This window comes from Oncorhynchus masou, chromosome 12, assembly GCF_036934945.1.
Source record: "Oncorhynchus masou masou isolate Uvic2021 chromosome 12, UVic_Omas_1.1, whole genome shotgun sequence".
Classification (NCBI taxonomy): Eukaryota; Metazoa; Chordata; class Actinopteri; order Salmoniformes; family Salmonidae; genus Oncorhynchus; species Oncorhynchus masou.
Window position 1 is genome coordinate 10758208 of NC_088223.1, and position 17803 is coordinate 10776010.

The following is a 17803-nucleotide window of genomic DNA, read 5'->3' on the forward strand; positions in this document are numbered from 1 at the left end:
CCGCACGCTGTCTCCTCTGACCGCACGCTGTCTCCTCTGACCGTACGCTGTCTCCTCTGACCGTACGCTGTCTCCTCTGACCGTGCACGCTGTCTCCTCTGACCGCACGCTGTCTCCTCTGACCGCACGCTGTCTCCTCTGACCGCACGCTGTCTCCTCTGACCGCACGCTGTCTCCTCTGACCGTACGCTGTCTCCTCTGACCGTACGCTGTCTCCTCTGACCGTACGCTGTCTCCTCTGACCGTACGCTGTCTCCTCTGACCGTACGCTGTCTCCTCTGACCGCACGCTGTCTCCTCTGACCCCGCACGCTGTCTCCTCTGACCCCGCACGCTGTCTCCTCTGACCGCACGCTGTCTCCTCTGACCCCGCGCTGTCTCCTCTGACCGCACGCTGTCTCCTCTGACCCCGCACGCTGTCTCCTCTGACCCCGCACGCTGTCTCCTCTGACCCCGCACGCTGTCTCCTCTGACCCCGCACGCTGTCGGTCCTCTGACCGCACGCTGTCTCCTCTGACCCCGCACGCTGTCTCCTCTGACCCCGCACGCTGTCTCCTCTGACCCCGCACGCTGTCTCCTCTGACCCCGCACGCTGTCTCCTCTGACCCTGCACTGACCGCACGCTGTCGCCTCTGACCGCACGCTGTCGCCTCTGACCGCACGCTGTCGCCTCTGACCGCACGCTGTCTCCTCTGACCGCACGCTGTCTCCTCTGACCGCACGCTGTCTCCTTTCTCCTTAGTCTTCTCCTTGTTTGTCGTCCTTTAATCTCATGAGGATTACAAATATCTGTTAGTAGTTATGTTGTTACACTCTTGTCATTAATATTCTGTTTAATTATAACAATTTTCCGTGTGTGTGTGTGTGGGTGTGGGTGTGTGTGTACACTATGATACTCTTCCCACACCCAAGGCACTCATGTGGAAGTGTCAGCTTCCCTGTGTAAGCAGGACACTTCCCTGTGTAAGCAGGACACTTCCCTGTGTAAGCAGGACACTTGCCTGTACGGGTCTCTCTCTTTTAGGTTGACATACTGGTGTGTGTCAGGTCTCATGGTCTCTGTCTTTTAGGTTGACATACTGGTGTGTGTCAGGTCTCATGGTCTCTGTCTTTTAGGTTGACATACTGGTGTGTGTCAGGTCTCATGGTCTCTCTCTTTTAGGTTGACATACTGGTGTGTGTCAGGTCTCATGGTCTCTGTCTTTTAGGTTGACATACTGGTGTGTGTCAGGTCTCATGGTCTCTGTCTTTTAGGTTGACATACTGGTGTGTGTCAGGTCTCATGGCGTCCCTGTGATGGATAATTTCCTGACCCTCTATTTAGACACACACACATACACATAAACACATACATACACACATATACACACATATACACATACATACACACATGCACATATATACACACACACACACATATATACACACACGTAGACACACACATATATACACACACGTAGACGCACACACACACACACACACACACGTAGACATACACACACACACACACACACACACACATACACACACGTAGGCACATACACACACACATACACGCACACACACTTAGTGTGCATGTCAGACCAGCAAAACAAAATACCTACCAGCTGCTTCACTACTCTTTCACACACCCCTCTCCTTCCTCCCTCCTTTCTTCTCTTATCTCCATTGATCTTTTTCTCCTCCCCTCCCTCTTTCTCACTCCCTTTTTCTCCTCTCTTTCCACTCCAACCCTCCATCACCTGCTGCCTGGCTGAAGAGGCCAGCTCACTATTGTAACCGGCCAATCATATTGCTCACTGCCAGCCGCCGCCCCCGTCTGTCGTATGTGGGCCAGTTTACATCAGCGTTTGTGTGTGGCAGCAAGCCAACGGGAGTTCCCTAATGAAAGGGAGGAATTGTAACCGGGTTGGGTTGTCAGGACTGGAATGGGGGCAGGCTCTCTTTCTCCCATATATTCTTCTCTCTAATCGGGAAAGCCCAGATAAGACCTTGATAAGGGCCGAGCAGGAAGCTATGCATCTGTGTGTATGACAGCCCGATCAGGGTATGGGTCATAGAGCATCAGTGATCCCTTCTCCTCTGGCTCCTGCTTCTAAAGCTGTTAGAATGGTACGTGCCTTGTCACACCAGAGCCACATAGTCAGATTCCCTCTCTATACCCTCATGCCTCTTTCTCCTCTCCTCCCTCTCTATACCCTCATCCCTCTTTCTCCTCTCATCCCTCTCTATACCCTCATCCCTCTTTCTCCTCTCCTCCCTCTCTATACCCTCATCCCTCCCTCCCTCTCTATACCCTCATCCCTCCCTCCCTCTCTATACCCTCATCCATCCCTCCCTCTCTATACCCTCATCCATCCCTCCCTCTCTATACCCTCATCCCCCCCCGTCTCTATACCCTCATCCCTCTCTATACCCTCATCCCTCTCTATACCCTCATCCCTCTCTATACCCTCATCCCTCTTTACCCTCATCCCTCTCTATACCCTCATCCCTCTTTACCCTCATCCCTCTCTATACCCTCATCCCTCTCTATACCCTCATCCCTCTCTATACCCTCATCCCTCCCTCCCTCTCTATACCCTCATCCCTCCCTCCCTCTCTATACCCTCATCCCTCTTTCTCCTCTCTCTATACCCTCATCCCTCTTTCTCCTCTCCTCCCTCTCTATACCCTCATCCCTCCCCCCATCTCTATACCCTCATCCCTCTCTAAACCCTCATCCCTCTTTCTCCTCTCCTCCCTCTCTATACCCTCATCCCTCCCTCTCTATACCCTCATCCCTCCCTCCCTCTCTATACCCTCATCCCTCCCTCCCTCTCTATACCCTCATCCCTCCCTCCCTCTCTATACCCTCATCCCTCCCTCCCTCTCTATACCCTCATCCCTCCCTCCCTCCCTCCCTCTCTATACCCTCATCCCTCCCTCCCTCTCTATACCCTCATCCCTCTTTCTCCTCTCTCTATACCCTCCCTCCCCCCCCCCCCCCCCCTCCCCCTCCCTCCCCCCCCTCCCTCCCTCCTTTTCCTCTCCTCCCTCTTTTTCCTCTCCTCCCTCTTTCTCCTCTCCTCCCTCTCTATACCCTCGTCCCTCCCCTTCTCTTCTATACACTATCTAGAGGAACTAGATCTTGTTGTTGACCCTGCTGGGCTGAGCCATGTAAACAAAGTGATAGAATTTCCTTACTGTGTGTGTGTGACAGACCGAGAGGGACAGTTTGAAACGATCTAAACACCTTCTCACAAAGAACTGTCTTGACAAGTCCTCGGTGTCAGCCCTAGCGATATGGAAACACTGTTCCCCCAAAAATAACACTTTAACATAATCATTGGTGACATAAGTGACCATAAGTAAACTATTCTTAGCCCCTGGGGACAAATGGCAGTATTTGGCGCTAGCGTTTGTGTCCACCCGGCTGTTAGTCACTGTTCCATGCAATCTGGCATTAAGGAGTACACCACATCGGTCACTGGCTTCATCAATAAGTTAATGGATGACTTCGTCCCCTCAGTGACTATGCGTACATACCAGAAGCTATGGGTTACAGGCAACATCCGCACATTGACTCTGTACCGGTACCCCCTGTATATAGCCTCCACATTGACTCTACTGGTACCCCCTGTATATAGCCTCCACATTGACTCTGTACCGGTACCCCCTGTATATAGCCTCCACATTGACTCTGTACCGGTACCCATTACATTACATTTACATTTAAGTCATTTAGCAGACGCTCTTATCCAGAGCGACTTACAAATTGGTGAATTCACCTTCTGACATCCAGTGGAACAGCCACTTTACAATAGTGCATCTAAATCATTAAGGGGGGTGGTGAGAAGGATTACTTATCTTATCCTAGGTATTCCTTGAAGAGGTGGGGTTTCAGGTGTCTCCGGATATAGCCTCCACATTGACTCTGTACCGGTACCCCCTGTACATAGCCCTGCTATTGTTATTTTACCCTGTATATGGCCTCCACATTGACTCTGTACCGGTACCCCCTGTATATAGCCTCCACATTGACTCTGTACCGGTACCCCCTGTATATAGCCTCCACGTTGACTCTGTATCGGTACCCCCCTGTATAAGGCCTCCACGTTGACTCTGTACCGGTACCCCCTGTATATAGCCTCCACACTGACTCTGTACTGGTACCCACCTGTATATAGCCTCCACATTGACTCTGTACTGGTACCCCCTGTATATAGTCTCCACATTGACTCTGTACTGGTACCCCCTGTATATAGCCTCCACATTGACTCTGTACTGGTACCCCCTGTATATAGCCTCCACATTGACTCTGTACCGGTACCCCCTGTATATAGCCTCCCATTGACTCTGTACCGGTACCCCCTGTATATAGCCTCCCATTGACTCTGTACCGGTACCCCCTGTATATAGCCTCCACATTGACTCTGTACCGGTACCCCCTGTATATAGCCTCCACATTGACTCTGTACTGGTACCCCCTGTATATAGCCTCCACATTGACTCTGCACCGGTACCCCCTGTATATAGCCTCCACATTGACTCTGTACCGGTACCCCCTGTATATAGCCTCCACATTGACTCTGTACCGGTACCCCCTGTACATAGCCCTGCTATTGTTATTTTACTTCTGGTATTTAATCATTTGTTATTCTTATCTCTTACCTAAAAAAAATGTTTTTAAATTAAAACTGCAATGTTTAAGGGCACGCCTTGATACTACCCACCCCGCATGCGGGAGCGCAATCATAGCCTCATACTAATTAGCATAACGCGGCGGCCATAAATATCCCTAGAAAATGTTCCTATTCATGAAAATCACAAACAAAATATATTGAGACACAGTTTAGCCTTTTGTTAATCACACTGTCATCTCAGATTTTCAAAATATGCTTTACAGCCAACGCTAGACAAGCATTTGCGTAAGTTTATCATGGCATAATGCTATGCGAGGCTCATTTTCACGAAAATAAGAAAAGCAATCAAATTAAACAATTTACCTTTGAAGAACTTCGGATGTTTTCACTCAGGAGACTCCCAGTTAGATAGCAAATGTTCCTTTTTTCCCAAAATATTATTTTTGTAGGCAAAATAGCTCCGTTTGTTCTTCACGTTTGGCTGAGAAATCGACCGGAAAATGCAGTCACTACAACGCCAAACTTTTTTCCAAATTAGCTCCATAATATCGACAGAAACATGGCAAACGTTGTTTAGAATCAACTCTCAAGGTGTTTTTCAGATATCTGTTCGATAAAGTATCCACCGGGACAATTGGTTTCTCATAAGAAGCGATTGGAAAAATGGCTACTTGTGTACTTTACGCAAGATTTTCTGAGGTGGCCATCATGTGACCACTTGCTCAATGTGGTCCGTTACGGCTATTCTTCAACATAAATGCGTAAAAAGACGTCATAATGCTGTAGACACCTTGGGGAATACGTAGAAAGCGTAAGCTCGTTCGTAGCCCATTCACAGCCATATAAGGCGTCATTGGCATGCAGGGCTTTCAAAATATGGGGCACTTCCTGGTTGGATTTTTATCTGGGTTTCGCCTGTAACATCAGTTCTGTTGCACTCACAGACAATATCTTTGCAGTTTTGGAAACGTCAGTGTTTTCTATCCAAAGCTGTCAATTATATGCATAGTCGAGCAGCTTGTCGTGACAAAATATCCCGTTTTAAAACGGGAACGTTTTTATCCAAAAATGAAAATATTGCCCCCTAGTTACAAAAGGTTAAGGGCTTGTAAGTAAGAATTTCAATGTAATGTCTACAACCGTTGTATTTGGTGAATGTGACAAATAAAATTGGATTTGACCTGTCAGGGTATGGACATTTCTGCTATGTGGGGCTTGGTAACATATATTATACTATTATAGAGAAGGACTTAATGTGAACAATAATGGCGGTTCCACAGAAATGTTTATTTTTAATTTTTCTATACAGTGCTTCCCAAGGCAGCAGTTCCCCCTCCACTATATCCCTGTTGCTACAAGGAATGTAAACTCTGATTCCAAAATACCCTCACAATGCTAATGCTAACCCTAGTAGTAAAGTCCGGTGCACTAATGAAATACAATAACTCACTTCCCCATTTTTTTTTTTTTTTTTTTTTTTTTTGGGTGTGGTTGAGCGTGTGTGACATCATCCCTTTCCCAGAAGGCCCCCAGGATCCCCAGTCCACACCCCATTTCACACATCCATACAGGTTTTCCTTTCTCTGGTGTGTGTGTGTGTGTGGATGCATTTGCATAGGTTTATGTGTAGGTGTAACTGCTTTTGGGTGTGTCTGCATGTGGGATCAAGTGTTCTCCTCCTGTCATTGGCAGTTGTAGCTTCTGAGTTTGTTTTACTGTCACACACCAGTTGTACCCCCTAGAATAGGGATCAACAACTAGATTCAGCCCCAAACAGTTATAATTGTTGACAAAATATTGTAATTTCAGACTATGCTTACATGTGTATGATCACATACAGTATCTCTCTATTACTTTGGGAAATATTTCCTAAAATTACTTGACTAGCTGGTGTTTTTAGTCACAAAAAAACCACCAGTTTGGGAACCCTGATCTAGGAGCTGCGCCATCACACACCATGTAGGAGCTGCACCATCGCATGCCATGTAGGAGTTGCACCATGTAGGAGCTGCACCATCGCACGCCATGTAGGAGTTGCACCATGTAGGAGCTGCACCATCACACACCATGTAGGAGCTGCACCATCGCACGCCATGTAGGAGTTGCTGTAGCGATGAGTATTTGAAATGTCACTATTCAAAGAAGGGCAATTCCATGGTAACAGAATTATGCTGAGACTTTAAAATGTGAGCCCAGCAAACTGTTGATTTCACATTTTAACAAACCATTGCACTCAATTTTTTAATTTAATTTTACCTTTATTTAACCAGGCAAGTCATTTAAGAACACATTCTTATTTTCAATGACGGCCTGGGAACAGTGGGTTAACTGCCTGTTCAGGGGCAGAACGAGAGATTTGTACCTTGTCAGCTCGGGGGTTTGAACTCACAACCTTCCGGTTACTAGTCCAGCGCTCTAACCACTAGGCTACCCTGCCGCCCCATATGCATATTTACGCAGTAAAAAAAACTACGAATTTGCTGGGAGCAACTGTGCAGAAGCACCAAACAGTTTTTCCGGTAGAAAATGTTCGTAAAATATTCTGTGTAAATTGTTAAAAGTAGTCCTTGTGCATAGAGGTCTATAGTTTTGTTAGTTTTGAAATCAGTTTTTGTATAGTTTTGAAATCAATGGTTTTTGTTTGGTGTATATTTTAATCACATACTGGAACTACGCCCATCCCTAATAGCGTCTCTTCTTTATTTTGAAACGGTAATTTGTCATTTTTATTAGGATCCCCATTAGCTAACGCCATAACGCTAACAAGACATTACAAACAACAACAAATCGACTTCACAAACGTTCTACACAGACAATTCAAATACCTGACAGGAAACACATTTAACATTCAGTTGATGCTTTCTATTTCCTGTCCAGTCATATGGTCTATCACATTAGATGTTCTTTCTATTTCCTGTCCAGTCATATGGTCTATCACATTAGATGTTCTTTTATTTTTTTTGTGAAGGTGAATAGTGGTGGTGAAGTCTCTATATTAAGTAGCAGCTGACACATGATAGTGGTGGTGAAGTCTCTATATAGTAAGTAGCAGCTGACACATGATAGTGGTGGTGAAGTTTCTATATTAAGTAGCAGCTGACACATGATAGTGGTGGTGAAGTCTCTATATTAAGTAGCAGCTGACACATGATAGTGGTGGTGAAGTCTCTATATTAAGTAGCAGCTGACACATGATAGTGGTGGTGAAGTCTCTATATTAAGTAGCAGCTGACACATGATAGTGGTGGTGAAGTCTTTATATTAAGTAGCAGCTGACACATGATAGTGGTGGTGAAGTCTCTATATTAAGTAGCAGTTGACACATGATAGTGGTGGTGAAGTCTCTATATTAAGTAGCAGCTGACACATGATAGTGGTGGTGAAGTCTATAGTAAGTAGCAGCTGACACATGATAGTGGTGGTGAAGTCTCTATATTAAGTAGCAGCTGACACATGATAGTGGTGGTGAAGTCTCTATATTAAGTAGCAGCTGACACATGATAGTGGTGGTGAAGTCTCTATATAGAAAGTAGCAGCTGACACATGATAGTGGTGGTGAAGTCTCTATATAGTAAGTAGCAGCTGACACATGATAGTGGTGGTGAAGTCTCTATATTAAGTAGCAGCTGACACATGATAGTGGTGGTGAAGTCTCTATATAGAAAGTAGCAGCTGACACATGATAGTGGTGGTGAAGTCTCTATATAGTAAGTAGCAGCTGACACATGATAGTGGTGGTGAAGTCTCTATATATTAAGTAGCAGCTGACACATGATAGTGGTGGTGAAGTCTCTATATAGTAAGTAGCAGCTGACACATGATAGTGGTGGTGAAGTCTCTATATATTAAGTAGCAGCTGACACATGATAGTGGTGGTGAAGTCTCTATATATTAAGTAGCAGCTGACACATGATAGTGGTGGTGAAGTCTCTATATTAAGTAGCAGCTGACACATGATAGTGGTGGTGAAGTATCTATATAGTAAGTAGCAGCTGACACATGATAGTGGTGGTGAAGTCTCTATAGTAAGTAGCAGCTGACACATGATAGTAGTGGTGAAGTCTCTATATAGTAAGTAGCAGCTGACACATGATAGTGGTGAAGTCTCTATATAGTAAGTAGCAGCTGACACATGATAGTGGTGGTGAAGTCTCTATATAGTAAGTAGCAGCTGACACATGATAGTGGTGGTGAAGTCTCTATATAGTAAGTAGCAGCTGACACATGATAGTGGTGGTGAAGTCTCTATATTAAGTAGCAGCTGACACATGATAGTGGTGGTAAAGTCTCTATATTAAGTAGCAGCTGACACATGATAGTGGTGGTGAAGTCTCTATATAGTAAGTAGCAGCTGACACATGATAGTGGTGAAGTCTCTATATAGTAAGTAGCAGCTGACACATGATAGTGGTGGTAAAGTCTCTATATTAAGTAGCAGCTGACACATGATAGTGGTGGTGAAGTCTCTATATAGTAAGTAGCAGCTGACACATGATAGTGGTGAAGTCTCTATATAGTAAGTAGCAGCTGACACATGATAGTAGTGGTGAAGTCTCTATATAGTAAGTAGCAGCTGACACATGATAGTGGTGGTGAAGTCTCTATAGTCACGTTATACAGCTGGCCGTATAGTTTATCTCCAGTTAAAACGCGACACCACTGTCCTCACAAACATCGGTCTTCTCTCTGCAAGTCTCTTCTCCACATGTTAAACTCTACGAGGCTACATACTGTAGGCAATCTCACTTCAACATCTCAACCACGCTTGACACAAAATGGTCAACATCCTTCAGCCAGTTTCTCTCTTCTCAGAAAGGTGAAACATGTTCTTGTCTAATGAGCAACTAGAATGTGGGAATATTAACGAGCAACTAGAATGTGGGAATATTAACGAGCAACTAGAATGTGGGAATATTAACGAGCAACTAGAATGTGGGAATATTAACGAGCAACTAGAATGTGGGAATATTAACGAGCAACTAGAATGTGGGAATATTAACGAGCAACTAGAATGCGGGAATATTAACGAGCAACTAGAATGCGGGAATATTAACGAGCAACTAGAATGCGGGAATATTAACGAGCAACTAGAATGCGGGAATATTAACGAGCAACTAGAATGCGGGAATATTAACAGCAACTAGAATGCGGGAATATTAACGAGCAACTAGAATGCGGGAACATTAACGAGCAACTAGAATGCGGGATTAACGAGCAACTAGAATGCGGGAATATTAACGAGCAACTAGAATGCGGGAATATTAACGAGCAACTAGAATGCGGGAATATTAACGAGCAACTAGAATGCGGGAATATTAACGAGCAACTAGAATGCGGGAATATTAACGAGCAACTAGAATGCGGGAATATTAACGAGCAACTAGAATGCGGGAATATTAACGAGCAACTAGAATGCGGGAATATTAACGAGCAACTAGAATGCGGGAATATTAACGAGCAACTAGGAATATTAACGAGCAACTACAAATTGGGAATATCAAGTAGAATATGGGAATAAAGTCATGCTTATCTACTTGTTTTCCCTCGTTTGTATATCAAAGTCGTTGTTTTGGTTAGTCTAATCTCTCAAAGGTTTAAGAAGTAAATGAAAAACATGAGAAGAGGGACGAGCGTTTTAGGATCTAATGATCAGGATGTGTAGAGCGCTTTCAGTGCCAACAGATTGTATTTTAATTCCATAATTCAGAATTTGATAGTAGTATGATTTTGAATTTGTTAGGATATTGAGTTTGAATTTGTAATACACATTGAATCTTTGAATTCATAAATGTAACTTGTATTTCATTATTTGAAACTGAATTGAAGGAATATTGCATTGAATATTCAAGTTTAATATTTATATATTCCGTTTTAGTAGTTTAAAAACTTGTCATTTCAAGTTTATCAAACTTTCATATTCCTTCCCAGATACATTCAGATTCAGTTTTCAAATTCACTTTCAAAACCAGAGACAACATCCTGGTACTTTGCGAGCCAGGTGAGGTCGTGGTAAACATACATTTCAAGTGGTTTCTGAAGCCAAAGTGGCATGTTCCTATGAATTTGGCTCTAGCATTTGAAGCATTTTAGCTATACGCTATTATAACACCCTCTGGAACAAAGGAGTGCCTTCCGTTTCCCTCTATGATGATTACAGGCCACGCAGGACACAGAAGGGAGTGTCACACATTGTTTTTTTCCCCCATAAGAATATAGTTGAATAGCCCTGTCTTCTAAGGGTAGCCTTTCCACTCCCTGGTCAATTTTGTTCTTGTGACTGACTGGGTTTGAACCAGGTCCCCCCACATGTCACAAGACTGTTAACCCACTTAGATAAAGCCCATAGAGATTAGTTCAGGAAGCTAACACAAGTCTTCAGAGAGGTTTATCGAACCACCCCGGGAACATTTCACCCCCCTTTGACTCAGATCACGGCACCAATATACATTTATTTAAATTTGATTTATTTATTAAACCTTTATTTAACTAGGCAAGTCGGTTAAAAAACAAATTCTTATTTACAATGACGGCCTACAGTGGGTTAGCTGCCTTGTTGAGGGGCAGATTTTTACCTTGTCAGCTCGAGGATTCAATCCAGCAACCTTTCGGTTATTGGCCCAGCTCTCTAACCACTAGGCTACCTGCCTCGTTCCAAATCAGGATCTGTGCACCCCATTTTAATGAGAGGGCAACAGAGGTGGTTTGGCGAGCCATCCATGTGATGAGCAACACAGAGTCATGAGCAACCTAGTTTGACTGATTGGGTTCTAACAGAGACAATGCAACTTCTCATGTCTCAGACAAGTTACTCATCACCTGAGCGTATTACACTTCCTCCCCCCCCTTTGACCTCCTCCTTGAAGGAACTCATCCAAGTCACAGAACCAATGCCTAGGCTTTAGCTCAGCAGGCAAATGCAGTCTTAACCCTGTAAGTCACATGTTACCCTAATGACTACCCTTGCCGGAGAGACTTGAAACTAACACGTCTCACACAAACTTCCACGTGCCGAATGAACACGTCTTCAGGTCTCAGGCAAGGTTGCTCATCACGTTAGCATGGATCACCAAACCACGCTGTTTTGATGAGTAACCTTGCTGGCTCTTGAAGACTTAGTATTAGTCTAGCAGATGGGGTTCTGTGAAACTTCGCTTGAAGTGTGACCCCCCCCTTTGCGCAATTGAAGAAATACCTTCTTTTTTTTTTTTTTTTAAATAGCAAGATGTGTTAAAATGCTTCAGGAGGGCGGTCACGTTTTTTGTTTTTGAGTCCTGAGTCTCCTCAAGTCTCCGTATGAGCTTAACCAGGGGGAACTAGTACTTGCTAAGCAGACATCGTGATGTCCTTTCCAATGGTGCCATTGGACTCGTGTCTACAGTTGTGCTGATTCCACCACTGGCGTTGCTGTGAAGAGAGTTTGGGAGGTGACGGTAGCAGATGGGGGGGGGGGGGGTCTGTGAAGCTCAGCCCGAAGTGTTGAAGAAGGCGTTGGTCAATAGCCCGGTGGGTTGGAACGCTTCGGGAGTCACGTGTGTTTGCGAGGCACAGTTCGAGTCTCGTTATGAGCTGAATCGGGGAACTGGTACAAGCAGTCCTTTTTACATAAACTTCCAGAACTTATCCCTATAATTAAACAAACTGTATAGGCTTTAGCTAAGTAGGCTAACACGGTTTTGTGACATGTAGGAGAGCTGGTTCGAACCCAGTCATTCACAAGCGCAATACGAAATAGGGAGTGGAAAGACTATCCTTAGAAGGGCTATGACAGGGCTATTCAACTCTGTTGTTGTGACACTCCCTTCTACCCTGTCCTGCACGGTCTTTGATCACCATAGAGGGCACATCCATTTTCCAGAGTGTCTTAACTTTCAGGAATGGGGTTGAAACTTCTAGCCAAAACGGTGCAAACGCTAGAGCCAAATTCATTGGAAGAAAATACATTCAACCTTCAACAACACGTTTGATTCATAAACTGCCAGAAGTTTGTTTTTCCACAGAGAGAGTTTGTTTTTCCACAGAGAGTTTGATTCTATCTGTTCTCCTCTACCTCTCCTGGCTGGTACAGTACCAGAATGTTGTCTCTGGTTTTGAGTCTGAATTTAGAGACCTGAATTTGAAAACTGAATCTGAATGCATCTGAGAAGTTGAATATGAAACTTGAAATGATAGTTTGTAAACATGATGCAATGAATGCAATATCTACCATATTAAAACTGAATATATCAATATAGTATTTGAATATTCAATATTCAATTGAATATTTCTTTAACTGAATGAAATATTTATTAAATTCTGTTTCAAATCATGAAATATAATTTCAGTTTATGAATTCAATTTGTGCATTACAAATCCCAAAATATTTCTTTCAAATTAAATATCCTAATACAATTTGAAAATGATGGAATTCCAAATTATATTATTTTGGCACTAAAATCGCTCCACAATGATGATTGAGACCCTTGGTCGGAGATGTAAGACTTGCCTTGCTGTCAGACCCTCACCCATCCCACAATCCATACCTCCCCTCCTCCACCAACTGCAGCTGCATTCCAACCCTTTGTTCTACCCCTCCCCTTGGAATTTTGGAGAGGTTGAAGAAGGCGGGGCTACAAGAGCGGGAGGGAGGAGAAAGGGGAGGGGCTTAAAGGAGCAGACAGGAGTGTGCCCATACCTCATTATATCACGCCTCCCACTGGGACCGTAGCTGTTATCAATGGATTGATTGCTGTTCCCACCCCCTCCCCTCAGCCCCACTCCCATTGGACAACATTGATCCCTTAGATTTTATGTTTGACGCATATTTAATTAGTGTCATGCTAATGGTTACGTGTGACTTAATGAGTCAACATAAACTATTTATATTTCTTATTCATTGAAATGTGATTGTGTTTAGTATTACAGATTGATCAATGCATTTTATGACTAGTTTACACACACACGCACAGTTTAAGAACCTTGTGTGTGCGTGTGTGTGTGTGCGTGCGCGCATTAAGTCCTCTGATTTGGTCTATTGATCTGTAAATCCCCAGAATGCCCGGTCTCATCTCAATGTCACCCCTCTGAGCCTGAAGAGAACCAGGGGAGGTGTTCAATCAAACATGCGCTGCAGAAATGTCCACGTCAACACACCTCATAGTCAATAACAAACCATTCTCCCAATGGTTTCTGATCTTAAATACTCACCATCACGGTTCATTGTTTAACATATTAAAGCACTTCAACCCTTTTAAATAATATGTTCTAATGTATGTTTTCTTTTTGATCAAGTTTTGATAGGAGGATTGAATGAACTCTCTCCCTCTCTCTCCCTCTCTCTCTCGTTTAGGTGTTTCTGTTTTTCTGTGAGACGTGCTCTGTGCCTATCTGTAGGGAGTGTAGTGTGGGCAGACACATGGGCCACAGCTTGGTCTATCTACAGGACGCTGTCCAGGACTCCAGAGACATCATCATCCAGCTACTGGCCGACGCACAGCAAGGAAGACAGGCTGTACAGGTGAGCATGTCTGTGTCTCAATGCATCTGTGGTAGTTTTGACCCACATTACCGGTTCAGAAATGTGGGATATTCTGCATATGCTGCACTAAAGCCTGTGGTTAGAGGTACCCAGCTGGGGTGACGGGGGTCAAAGGGGAGTGACCGGGAAGGGAGGAGAGGAAGGGGAAAGGTCATCTAGGAATAGAATCTTAGGCCCTTCCACCCTTCTCTTTCTCACACACACACACACACACACACACACACACACACACACACACACACACACACACACACACACACACACAGAGAGAGAGAGAGGAACATATTATCTCTATGTAAATGCTTGTAGAGTAAATCGATTCTCTGACTCTGTTGTCTCTAGCATCAGTGGTCACTAGAAGACGTTACTCACGTGAAAAGGAAAACGGTACTAATAATGTTAAATGATCTATTCAGTCACGGTGTTGATACCCATGTCCTCCCTCACAACCACGCGCTCACTGACAATCAGCTGGCACTGAGAACTCTTACACATAAATAGTATTGTATTCATTCTAGTTGTATGGTTTTTAAGAAAAGCGTTCCTCATAAGAAACAAAGCCTTTATTGTGATACAGGGTTGTGTTATCGGTAATGGATTCTGAGACATTCACAGTTACATCCACTCTCCATGACCTGTTGAGAATGGTTTTGATACGAACGGGTATGTTGCTGAATGAGATGCTTTGTTACAGTACTTCCTGGAAACCAGAGTTAACAGGAAGTGTGAGATGTGTAATCGCCCTGGAAGTTGCGTGTCTCACCCTGGTCAGGACTCGGCGTAACCCTGAAACATGATCTAGTTCAGCAAGCCAAGGTTATGTTACATCATAACTGTGCACATTGTCACTGTTCAACCACCGCCTAGTCCCTCTATCTCCTGATACAGAACTTGGACACACACACACTCTTTCTCGGGGCAGGATATTTCCGCCCACTCCACACCCATTATCTCCCATGACCTCCGACCCTGAACTTGTGACCTGCTGGTTGAGTATGCTGCTTTCTGATTGGCCAGTTTGACCCCCTTTGTGTCCCAAGCTGCTGCTGTATTGGCCTGCCACGGACCAGCATCAGCCTTGTTTCACAATAATATGGGCACTAAACAGTTAAATGATGAAATGTCATTAGTTACACATTTGAGCTTAAGTTTTGGTGCCAAATCTTTCTCTCTCTCTCTCCTATTGCTCTCACGCTATCTTTTTCCTCTCTCTCCATCTTCCCCCTTGTTCTCTCGCTCTCTCTGTCAGTATTGATGAAGCCCCTCCCTTCCTGCTGTTCTCTCCAGACGTCCCGATTATAACTGATCCTTTAGCGGTCTGTCCCAAATGGCCAGCGGGAGAAGGGAGCCTGCTGCCCAGGGGGGAGGGTCCTTCAGCCATGGGTCAGGAGGTCAATGACCTCAGGGGGTTTTGGGTGACCTTTGACCCCCCCCCCCCCCACCTCTGGGTAACGTCACAAAGGACCCCCCCCCCCTCTCGGCCCTGTGGGGTCCAGACCACCCTCTAACCACCCAACTCAGAGGGAAACAGAGAGTGTAACGTAAGTGATAGAAAGGAACGAGAGGGAGAGACATAAATATATAAAAAAAATATAGAAAGAAATCTCAAATTTGAATGTGTTTTGAAAGTCAACTTAATGCTTTTTGACAATGAAGCCAAACTATGTCCATTAGGTCCCCTTCACATTGAAGTTTCTAAGTTTCTTAAAATGTCACTCTCCTCTCACATACAGTGAGAACAATATGGCGGTCATTGACACTACCTCTAGCTCCTATCTCAGACTCTGACTTCAAAGGCCACTGATAAATATGTTTTATTTATTTAAACTTTATTTAACTAGGCTAGTCAGTTAAGGACAAATTCTTATTTAACGGCCTACCGGGGTAACTGCCTTGTTCAGGGGCAGAATGACAGACTTTTACCTTCTCAGCTTGAGGATTCGATCCAGCAACCTTTCGGTTACTGACACAACGCTCTAACCACTAGGCTACCTGCCGCCCCTACACTCTAACCACTAGGCTACCCTACCGCCTCTACACTCTAGCCACTAGGCTACCCTGCCGCCCCTACGCTCTAACCACTAGGCTACCTGCCGCCCCTACACTCTAACCACTAGGCTACCTGCCGCCCCTACACTCTAACCACTAGGCTACCTGCCGCCCCTACACTCTAACCACTAGGCTACCTGCCGCCCCTACACTCTAACCACTAGGCTACCCTACCGCCCCTACGCTCTAACCACTAAGCTACCTGCCGCCTCTACACTCTAACCACTAGGCTACCCTACCGCCCCTACGCTCTAACCACTAAGCTACCTGCCGCCTCTACACTCTAACCACTAGGCTACCTGCCGCCCCTACACTCTAACCACTAGGCTACCTGCCGCCCCTACGCTCTAACCACTAGGCTACCTGCCGCCCCTACGCTCTAACCACTAGGCTACCTGCCGCCTCTACGCTCTAACCACTAGGCTACCTGCCGCCCCTACGCTCTAACCACTAGGCTACCTGCCGCCCCTACGCTCTAACCACTAGGCTACCTGCCGCCCCTACGCTCTAACCACTAGGCTACCTGCCGCCCCTACGCTCTAACCACTAGGCTACCTGCCGCCCCTACACTCTAACCACTAGGCTACCCTACTGCCCCAACACTCTAACCACTAGGCTACCTGCCGCCCCTACACTCTAACCACTAGGCTACCTGCCGCCCCTACACTCTAACCACTAGGCTACCTGCCGCCCCTACACTCTAACCACTAGGCTACCTGCCGCCCCTACACTCTAACCACTAGGCTACCTGCCGCCCCTACACTCTAACCACTAGGCTACCTGCCGCCCCTACACTCTAACCACTAGGCTACCTGCCGCCCCTACACTCTAAACACTAGGCTACCTGCCGCCCCTACACTCTAACCACTAGGCTACCTGCCGCCCCTACACTCTAACCACTAGGCTACCTGCCGCCCCTACACTCTAACCACTAGGCTACCTGCCGCCCCTACACTCTAACCACTAGGCTACCTGCCGCCCCTACACTCTAACCACTAGGCTACCTGACGCCCCTACACTCTAACCACTAGGCTACCCTACCGCCCCTACACTCTAACCACTAGGCTACCCTGCCGCCCCTACACTATAACCACTAGGCTACCCTTCCGCCCCTACACTCTAACCACTAGGCTGCCCTTCCGCCCCTACACTCTAACCACTAGGCTACCCTACCGCCCCTACACTCTAACCACTAGGCTACCTGACGCCCCTACACTCTAACCACTAGGCTACCCTACCGCCCCTACACTCTAACCACTAGGCTACCTGCCGTCCCTACACTCTAACCACTAGGCTACCTGCCACCCCTACACTTTAACCACTAGGCTACCCTACCGCCTCTACACTCTAACCACTAGGCTACCTGCCGCCCCTACACTCTAACCACTAGGCTACCCTACCGCCTCTACACTCTAACCACTAGGCTACCTGCCCCTAATGTTGAATAAGATGAGTGAAGTGAGGAGTTGGTGTTAACCTCACACCCCTCCTAACATTAAGGGGTAATGTGGTAATCCTCAGATTTCCTGTGTACTGTCTACTTCCTGTATTTTAGTGTGTCATAACAGAGCAGGTGCCTGGTCACATGAGATGGTCATATAACCTGTCTTTAAGTC

General features: G+C 45.6%; 1 protein-coding gene across 1 annotated transcript in view; it reads left to right on the forward strand.

Annotated features, from left to right (window-relative positions):
* Positions 1 to 17803, forward strand: part of LOC135549533 (E3 ubiquitin-protein ligase TRIM71-like) — a 39729-nt gene that overhangs the window by 7166 nt on the left and 14760 nt on the right. Inside the window, exon 2 of the mRNA XM_064979561.1 lies at positions 13950 to 14117. Within this exon, the coding sequence (XP_064835633.1) occupies positions 13950 to 14117 (168 nt within the window). The remainder of the gene's footprint in view (positions 1 to 13949; positions 14118 to 17803) is intronic.